This window comes from Netta rufina (assembly GCF_964035555.1).
Source record: "Netta rufina genome assembly, chromosome: 11".
NCBI lineage: Eukaryota > Metazoa > Chordata > Aves > Anseriformes > Anatidae > Netta > Netta rufina.
In genome coordinates, this window is record NC_140134.1 from 13,708,876 (window position 1) to 13,719,355 (window position 10,480).

The window sequence follows — 10,480 nt, forward strand, 5'->3', positions numbered from 1 at the left end:
AAAAGGCTCTAGGAAGTTTCTAGTCCTCATCGCTGTGCACTGCTTGAGTACTTGGAACTTAAATTTTTAGAGCAGACAGATGAAAGTAAAAATTCATACTTTTTTCTTAATTTCCTAATTCTCATAAATTTGAAGCCAAGCTTTAGATATAGAGATTGTACTTGAGATTTTTTAATAATTGGCAACATTACATTGTGTGGAACAAACTCAACCAACAAATTTCTCTCAGATGATCTTTAAATGTCAAAGTGTCCCATAATAGCTTGCATGAGTTTGGTTTTTAGTGTTTTGGAAACTCTATGCTCATTCTTTTCAAAAGGCTGACACTGGTTTGTTTTTGGAAGCATTGGTTACACACACTTGAAAGGCCAGTAATTTAGTGCAAATACACTTTATTTACTGATCTGACTTCTTTTGCCATCATTGAATGTGAAAGTACGAAAATGAACCCTTGTTGATTGACAAATTTTTTATGTTATGCATTGTTCATCAAACTTTATTTGTCAATTTTTGCCATCCACATAACCCTGATGAGTTGATGAGATTACATAAAATTATTAATGATAGACTTTCATTTCTGTTTTTAATTAAACATCTCTAATACTAAAATCTGAGCAGAAAACAATAAGAACCAGAATCTCATCAATCTTTGTCATTTGTAATCTGGGATTTTTATATTCTCTGTCTCTTGACAAAATTCTTTCTTTCCGATTCCCCCTGGCTGAGGGTCAGGTCTATCAATCATAGTACCATCGTCACCGGGATTTGCTGTAACTATTACCCAATAATTCTTATCTTCTTCAACTCTATGGGAGTCCAGGTAAGTGTGACAAATTACTTCATATTCCCTTCCAAAATAAGACCTGCAAAGCCAAAGAAAAGGGGCATAGAATTAATATATACACATTCAGCAAGTCTGAATTAGCTGTAAGACATTCAACGTTTTCTCATGTTTTTCTTGGTTTATTCAGAAATATTAGCATGTACTTACAAAGATTGGACTCTTAATAGAAACACATGTATATATCGCTTTGTTAGTCATTAATAACCTAGGAATGTGAAATTAAAGGGAAATGCTACCTTTCTAGTTTCAGAACTAAAGCAGCCCCAACAGTATACAGCACTGATATTGAGTATGTGGAAGCAGGTTAGGTTCTCTGCAGCCTTTTATATTGCCGTTCTTTTTGACTGAAGATGAATCCAGCTACTTAATCATTTCAGTCTCAGCCCTACAGATCTTGTTTCATACTCAAAAAACTGAAACAAATTCTCAGTCAAATTTTTCCTTGATTTAATGAGAAACAATTTTTATACTCCTTAACATTTCATCAATATTAATTCAATACATGCATATGAACATGAATTGTTGGATTAATTTTCATTTATTGTGAGTCATGTGGATATATAAGAAGTATAGAATTGTATGCTGTGGTATTTATTTTCTGTTACTCCTTATACTTCTTAGCATACCATTTTTTCTTAGAAAAAAAATAAAATTAATTGCTCAAGATATTCAAAGGGAGAACCACCAAGACACTAAAGAAGGCTAGAAGCATTATGTGGTACGAAATAAAAAGGTAAAACAAATATGAATAAGACAGTTGATTGTCTACAGGATCACAGTAGCACACATCACAGCCAAGAAATAAAACTGGGGAAAAGGAGAACATGCATTCTGCATTTTTTTCTGTTTCTTTGGTGTATTCCTAACGCAACTATCTTGCTTCTTACAGTAATTCTTGATGTACTGAGCTGGTGTATCATAATGGATATCGCAGCCAGTTATAAATTATTCTTACCTTGTCCAAAAGTTCCTTGGAACGGCTAAGCTCCGATTAGTATGGCAATGAGTAATAATCACTTTAGAGTTTGCCTGGAAAAATAACAAAACCAAAAACAAAAGAGGGATGATAGATACTTTTAGACTGATTTTAATAACTCTTATTCAAATTAAATGATTTACTTTACTGCTTAATGCAAGTCTGCATGGCTGTGTATCATGCTATAGATCGATAGTGAGGTATTTTAAGCCATCCGTTCTCAACACAACCATCTTAACAGTTCAGACTAACCAAACACTTAGCCCTCAGATAAGACACAGTCTACTGTCCAATGCATTCTCCTCCACTCCCTTATGTTGGGCACTTAAATAATAATAATAAAAATAATAATAAGCAAATAATGGAGAGTTATGCCAGTAATCAGGGTAATACTGCTTACAGTGGATATTTGTCAGATGAGAGATCCAGGTGTTTTGGGGATACAGACTAGATCTGGACCCTTACATTTTACTTTTTATATTTTTTTTTTTTGGTAAAAGAATCTTTAGTCACCCTCATTTACTACCACTGTGCAAGAATATTCTTTGACAATTACGTAACTCTGACTGTGTTTATTAGTGAGCTGATTCATGGAAATGAGTCACAAATCAAGGCTGTAGTGGAACTGTTATATTTGTGATAGTTTGCTATACACGCAGCACTTCAGGAAGCCAAGAAGTTATGTGGAACAGGAAAATATTGTATCCACTTAATGTTTTTACAACAACAAATTTGGAAAAGCATCCACTATTCCACATGCCTTGCGGTTTACTGTTGTTACTTTTTGAATTTAATGTTCTTAAGCAATCAAAGCTTCCAATATTGAAAATGGAATTTAGTGCTCAGAAGACCTGAAATGCAGATTCCGAGTACTGCATCCTCCAAACAGTGCCCACCTTTGACAGTTTTTGAAAAACTGAGCAAGTCAACCTCAAATGAGCACCAGATTCCCTGGTTTAAAAAAAATAAATTAATAAAAATCTTCCTTCTTCTCTTTCTTAAAATGAAAATTCATTAAAATTAATGAATAAAATGGATGCAACTTTCTTTTAAATAGTCGATTTACTCTTTCAATTAAATACTTAACTTTTTTTTTTTTTAAACATTTTTAATTTCTTACAGGAACTGGAGATCCCTCATATTCAAGACGCAGCTGTGGATCCAAGAAGGCAGCTTGCCAGCAAGTCAAATAAGAAAGCTCATCTGTCAAAAATACTTGCTGAAGGTGAGATTTTTTAGCAAATCTGATGAATGATTTATGGTCACTTGCTAGATATAACTGTAAACAAAAATACATATTAACGACAATATAAAATTAAAATATATGTAATTCAAATAAAATCAGCACAAAAAATATCTCTTTGCTTCTGAACAACGTCTGTCAAATTGAAGCTACACAATTAAAACCTACAAAATAATCTATAGTGTTGATAAACTCATAAAGTAGCCATGCTATACTTAAACCAGTGAATATTAACTTAAAATTGAATTTACATTTCAAAGATTTTCTCTGAATCAAGTGATAGCTGAGAGGGAAAATTTTCTTGTAGTTGTGGTGATTTATTCTGAGTACGTACATAACATGAAATGTCTATTTTGCCTTTAACTTGTAAAGGAAGCCAATGTTAACATTTAATAGAAATCTGCCTCTGAATGATAGAATAGTATGCTATTTCCTATACAGACTATAGCTTTCTCTTCATAAGAAATGAAATCAAATGAAAGCTTTTCATCTTGGACTTTAAAGAAAAACAAAACTCCTTTATCTATCATTCAGGTTCAGTCCCCTTGGACTGACTGCACACCTGAGCTCAGACAAGTTGCATGAACTTTCTAATTAAGTATTGTTTGTCTTGATCTGTGTATGGTTCTTAATCTGTTCTGTAAGATGTTGAACCATTATACAGCTTGGTGTATATATATATATATATACAGTAACTAAAAGCATAATATCAGTATATGCTGTCACTGTCATTTGCAACTTTATTCCCTTACCATTGGATCAGAAAACCCTCCTGTTGTGCCGAGACCAAACTTTTGCCCAAATCTAATGGGTTCACCCACTGAACTTCCATCAACACTATTAAAATTGTAAAAAGAACAAAGAGAAAGTCAAGTATATCAGCTTTACTATTAGTTTTTGGTGTTTAAAGTCTGTGTTAACTGAAAAGATATATCATAAATTATTTACTGGTTAAAATATTTAACAGAATAGAAATTCAAACTTTATTGATTACTTTTTATGATGCATTCATTAACACACATAGTAGAAAGATAATATCCAACTAAAAACTGATGGTAATTAAGCACCGAGGCCACCTTCCAAATATACTTAATACAAGCATCTTAAAAATCAGACTTAAAGCAGAACAGTGTTTGTCTCTAACACCTGTTGCTAATTATACACATAATTGATATTTAGTAATTGGGTTTATTACATCAATGTACATGCTGGTATATCCATATTTTCAAAATGGTTTCTGTATCTTACATGGAAGAATCTCCAAATTAAGTGCTAGGCTGTTCTAGGTATATTTAGAGTAGAAACTTCTGCAGCTGATGAACTTTGTAGCTAGCTAATGAGGGATCTGAAAGCATGCAGTGCCAATGACTAGTATCAGACAGCTGCTGAGCAAAAGTACTTTGGTTGCATTTCTAGAAGGCCTAAATTGGGATTTTGGCATCAAAATTGTTTATTATGTCTAACTGAAAGTGTTTTGCTCAATCAGAATTACATAGGTTAGTTTGTACTCTTACACAATGTTATTTTTCTTAAACACCTGCTCTCAGGCAGAGCCTTCCACTGTTGAGCAGGGGCCTGTTTTATTTTTTCTCCTGCGAGCAGCTGGAATCAAGCATGTCTGTGAGAGTGAGTATGCTGTTTGATTGAGGTTTTTTTTTAGGACAACAGGAGTAGCAGTGCACTTTATAGACAGCAAAGGCATTGACACAAATTTCCACTTCAGAGACTTTACTTGCAGGAGAATGAATAATTTGGACATGTTTTGTATTCTAGAGCTCAAATATGACCACATTAAAAACAGCTGCAGAACTTACCAAAATGACACAGTGGACTTGATTCTGTTTTCACACCAGTTCTATGCTGACGTGGAATCATTCACAGTAATATGCACACCAGAAGCAAGCTTAATGTATGACCCAAGTTAGAGTGTTTCTTAAATATATTTTACTCAAGTTCATTTGTATTTTAGCAAAATTAATTGCATATTTCTCAAAGTAAGATACTGAAAGCTAATGGAATAATTGAAAACAATGTAGAGGAATGTACCAAACCTTAAAAGACAAAATGTGTTTCGACCCATGGGGTCTATGGTTTTGACAGCACTAACTCCACAAGGGGCTTGCAGTGACACAGCCGAATATATGGATATTTCCTCCAGATTAATTGCCAGCGTTAGGTTGCCGCACGCTCCAGTGTAATTGTCCACTGAGGATTTGCTGTCCGGGCTCAAAAGCATCACGGTGTCTCCAAAGCAAATAAATCCATCCTTAGACACCGACAGTTTTATCTAAATCAAAATACACATACTTTTATACAGAATTATCTGTATAAACTTAGTATCAGCAGTATTTTAACCTATGAAATGCTAGCCCATAGCATTCTTCATGTTTAAAGCACGTTAATAAGCAGCTATGTCGTTCTATGCGGAGTCACAGAGAACTGACAAAATCTGCTTTAAAAATTACCTTCTTTAAAAGATTCTCTTCCAGTCTGCCTATTTTTTGCATTAACAGCTCCCCTCGGTCTCTTTTACGTATGAAATCCCTCATGCGGTCCTGTTTGCAAAGGAGAGAGGGGGGCAAACGTTACCCAGCGCAAACAACCTGAGGTTTTGCGAGAAGGCGAAGAGGCAGGAGGGCTCCGGGGAGCTGGGGCGGGGGAGCGAAGGGCCCAGCTCCGCGGTTACCTCCTCCAGGAACGCCGCCTCGTTCCAGTTGCCCACCAGCACCCCGGGGCCGTAGGCGGCCATGGCGGCCTAGGCCGCGCCGCGTCCACCGTCGCCATGGCGACCGCGCTAGCAGGCGATTGGGCGCTGGCGGGGCGGAGGCCGCCAATGAGCGGAGCGTTCGTGATGGGAGGGGGCGGGCTCTTTTTTCCCGCCGGGGCAGGGCGTGACCGGGGTGTACTGAGGCGAAAGAGCTCCGGGAGAAAAGGCGTCAGGAGAGGGGCTCGGCCCCTGGCACTCTGTGGCCGTGCCCAGCGTGGGGGCAGCTGCGGAGCGAGCCCCTTGAACTCGCTCCCTCTTAAGGAGTGCCTTGCAGACCCCAAATCTAGCAGGGGCAGGCCACTGCCAGTGAATAAAGAAATAAAAATATGTATGGCAGTGTGGGGTCCCTTGTGATTTGTCCAAGTCTGAAGGCGTGAGGAGGCCGCGAGGCTGAGCCCCTGGGCTTTGTGCTGAGGGGTTTCGGGGCACCTGCCTTGGTGCTTGGGTCTCCGTGGCCAGGCCAAGGGCAAGCATGCTGCTGGGGTGGCTGCATGTATGTGGGGCACTAGACCAGCACCCGCTGACTTGAGGCACAATTTATCCGTTCCTCAGAGAACAGCGAGCCCAACATACAGTCTTGGAGTGAGCATTATTTAGAACCCACGAGTCTTACTGGCCAAAGAGTTGTTTCATCTTCACCTACCTGACAAGCACAAAACTAGCACTATAGTGTTGCTGAATGTGGTGAACACTTTGTTTGCGAATGCTTTGGTTCTGTGATTATTTTACTTCTGAAGACAACTGTGGCAAAACAGGCTGTGTGAACATACTGAAGGTTTGCTTTCCAGACAACTTAAGCCAACAATTTTCAGTCATGGTGTAGATCCTCTCACAGGACGTTTAATCCCCATAGTAGTCTTAGCTTCCTTAGTCTTGGTTTTCTTGCGAGCTGACTGTTGTAAGCAGGTTTCAAAGCTGGGGAACTTAAAAAGCTTAAGAGAAAATGGTGGTTGTTGTTGTCTGTTCTAATGGAAAGCGGGGCTACATGCTATCATCAGCCATCTTGGTCAACAGTTCACATTATAGCCCTTTTTTTTTGTTTTGTTTTCGTTTTGTTCTGGCTCCAAAAGTTATTCAGCATATCTCAGAGTCCTCAAGGACGAAATAAATCTGTATTTGTTCAAATAGCACCACTCTGTGGTCAGTTGTGGTAAGCGAAGTTTCCCTACATGAAGCGATGCTGAAACTACTTCGTTGAAACAGGGAGGAAACTTCGTTCATCTTGGCCTAATATCAAAAGTCAACAAATTTTGGAAGCCTAGGAAGTGATTAGAAATCCGAAGTTTTATCAGAAGAAAAAAAAAAAAAAAGAGAGGGAGAGAAAAGATTTATTTTAGCTAATTTCCCACATTATTAGTAATTTCTACTTACCTCTTAAACTGACATTCGTGCTCTTCACAGAGCTAAGGTTTTGCTGAAGGTCACCAGTTAGTTATATTGGTATACAAATAGGGACTTAACAACCTTTAGTTCAAAATTGCAAAATCATAGGGTTTTTAGAGCCACTTGAGGTGCTGAGGGAGTTGGTGGATGTGATTTCCAAGCCGCTTTCCATCATCTGTCAGTGGTCATGGTCATCCGGAGAGATCCCGGATGACTGGAGACTTGCTAATGTGACCCCTATCTATAAGAAGGGTTGTAAGGAGGAACTCGGGAGCTACAGGCCTGTCAGCCTGACCTCAGTGCCAGGAAAGGTGATGGCAGAGGTCACCTGGAATACAATCATGCAATGTATATGGGACAGATGGGGGATCAGGCCCCGTCAGCATGGGCTCATGAAAGGCAAGTCCTGCCTGGCCAATCTCACCTCCTTCTATGACCGGGTGACCCACGTGGTGGATGAGGGAAAGCCTGTTGATGTAGTCTGCTTAGACTTCAGCAAGGCCTTTGACACGGTCTCCCACAATACTCTCCTGGAGAAGCTGGCAGCCCATGGCTCGGACAGGCACACTCTGCTGGGTTAAATACTGGCTGGACGACCAGGCCCAGAAAATGGTGGTGAACGGATTGAAATCCAGCTGGTGACTGTCACCAGTGGTGTTCCCTGGAGCTGGTGTTGGGGCCCATCCTCTTTAATACCTTTATTGATGATTTGGATGAGGGAATTGAGTGCACCCTCAGTGAGTTTGCAGATGACACCAAGCTGGGGGAAGTGTCGGTCTGCTGGAGGATAGGAAGGCCCTGCAGAGGGACCTGGACAGGATGGGTCAATGAACAGAGGCCCATGGGATGAGGTTCAACATGGCTAAGTGCCGGGTCCTGCACGTTGGCCACAACAAGCTCATGGAGTGCGACAGGCCTGGGGGAGAGTGGCTGGAAAGCTCTGCAGAGGAAAAGGATCTGGGGGTGCTGATAGATTCTCACCTGAACCTGAGCGGGCAGTGTGCCCAGGTGGTCAAGAAGGCCAACGGCATCCTGGCTCCTATCAGGAATAGTGTAGCCAGCAGGACCAGGGAGGTGATCGTCCCCCTGTACTCTGCTCTGGTGTGGCCACACCTCGAGTATTGTGTTCAGTTTTGGGCCCTCACTACAAGAAGGACATGGAGGCCCTGGAACATGTCTAGAGAAGGGCAACAAAGCTGGTGAAGGGCCTGGAGCACAAGTCCTGTGAGGAGCGGCTGAGGGAGCTGGGGTTGTTTAGTCTAGAGAAGAGGAGGCTCGGGAGACTTTTATTGCTCTCTACAACTTACTGAAAGGAGGTTGTGGGGAGCTGGGGTAGGCCTCTTCTCACAGATAATTAGTGATAGAACTAGAGGGAATGGCCTCAAGTTGCGCCGGGGGAGATTTAGGTTGGAGTAATGAGACATTTCTTCTCAGAAAGAGCAGTCAGGCGTTGGGACGGGTTGCCCAGGGAAGTGGTGGAGTCACTGTCCCTGGGGGTGTTCAAGGAAAGGTTGGACATGGTGCTTAGGGACATGGGTTAGTGGGTGACATGGGTGGTAGGGGGATGGTTGGACCAGATGGTCTTGAAGGTCTTTTCCAACCTTAATGATTCTATGATCTTGTGGATCAGTCTGTACTTAGTTACCTACAAAATTTGATGCGAATGTTACAGAAGTGTTTGTACTCAAAATATAATTGTGTACAGAAATTTCTTCATGCATCTCTTAGAAGCATTATGTAGTGACTATCCTTGTCACCAGGAAGGATTTCAGTTCTGATTGCATAATACTTTATGGGGAAAAAAAAAAAAAAAAAAAAAAAAAAAAACTAACTCTAATCTAACTCTAACTTTTTTTTTTTAAAAAAAAGGATGCTTCTATATATTTTTAAGTTGAACATCTTTTATCTTTTCTGCAAGAAATTCTGTGTATAAAAGCTGCATTTGTGAAGGAATTGTTCCATGTTTTGTGTCTTAATTTATGTCAGCATACAAAAGCTTAAAGGTGTTTATTAATTATTGGAAACAAATACTTTCCTTTTTTTCTTCAAGTCTGTATTAAATAAAAATATAGCCAGCGTGCTTTTGATGTAGTTGAGGAGATAGATGAAACTGCATCATGGTAAAGAAGTGACAACCTGACCCCTACTGTTCTAGTCATAGTTTTTTCCCCCAATTTTCCTTTTTCCTTTTCTGAAAACTGTATGGTTGAGAAGACCTGAAATGTCATATAGAGCTGTCTAGGCCATTCATTTATGTAAAATGCTAGGCTGGTTAAAGTTTTAATTGCTTTAAGGTTGTCAGTAAATCAGGATAGGTTGTGTTATAAATACTTCAATACATAAAATGCATTGACATTTGTCAATAGTGCAAATTAAAGTAGTTCAGTCTCCTTTGGCAGAAAGAGCAAGGGCTATGGATGTGAACATAAATTAAATCCAAGAATGATGCAGGTCATCTGTATTTAGAGGAATTGACAGAACATTAAGTAAATCTGTAAACTCTTGCACTCACATACCTCCCTATTTTGTGGTGGAAAACATGATTTTTTATTGCACTGCTGATGTTTCACAACTTCTGAAATTATTTTCATACTAAAAAAAGTTCTAAAACAATGTTTAAACATATGCAGGTTGGATGAGAATATTTTTAATACCTGCCTTTTCTGCCTTGGGAGAGTGTCTGTTTTTTTCCTGTTTTGCTTTCTTTTTTGTTGTTGCTTTTTCTGTTGAAAATTATGAGTGTGCCAAATTTGATTACCAATACAGAATAAATAGTACTACATAGGAGTAAATCACGTTCTTCAGGACTGTGTCTCCTTTCATTTTATTACTTCACACTAGCATTATTGTGACACATGCAATAAAATCAGACCATAGCTATCTTTTTTCTTTCTTTTTTTTTTTTTCCTGTTACTTGTTTTTTGGCTATTAAAATGATTAATCTGCTTGTTATTAATATAACCACAGTTTCTTATTCTAGCCTATTCCCCAAACACTCATCTGTTCGCAGCACAAAAAGAATTAAGTATTTTATGCGCTAAGATTTAGGGATTGTTGTTGTGCCAGATGCTTGTACTGATGTCTCCCATTCTGGCAGTGAATTTCCACGTGGAGTTTTCCTGTCACGCTTGTTGCTGAGGAGCAACCAACCTGTTCTTGTAGTAATTTCTGAAATGTAGTAGTGCATTAAGCAGGCCTCTCAGTCTACCTCCTGCAAGGAAGAGGTGCGGGATGCTTGTGTGTTGTTCTGGCAGTAGGTATGCTGAT

The 10,480-nt window shown here is 39.3% G+C and overlaps 1 protein-coding gene across 1 annotated transcript; it reads right to left on the reverse strand.

Moving 5' to 3' along the window:
* Positions 1-652: 652 nt before the first annotated feature.
* On the reverse strand, positions 653-5,812 carry CFAP161 (cilia and flagella associated protein 161; the record flags this gene model as incomplete). Its single annotated transcript, XM_084293538.1, has 7 exons — positions 653-863; positions 1,800-1,873; positions 2,941-3,099; positions 3,816-3,900; positions 5,115-5,350; positions 5,529-5,618; positions 5,750-5,812. 7 exons carry the CDS (start codon positions 5,810-5,812, stop codon positions 653-655), a joined length of 918 nt encoding a protein of 305 aa, XP_084149664.1.
* Between the last annotated feature and the right edge of the window lie 4,668 nt (positions 5,813-10,480).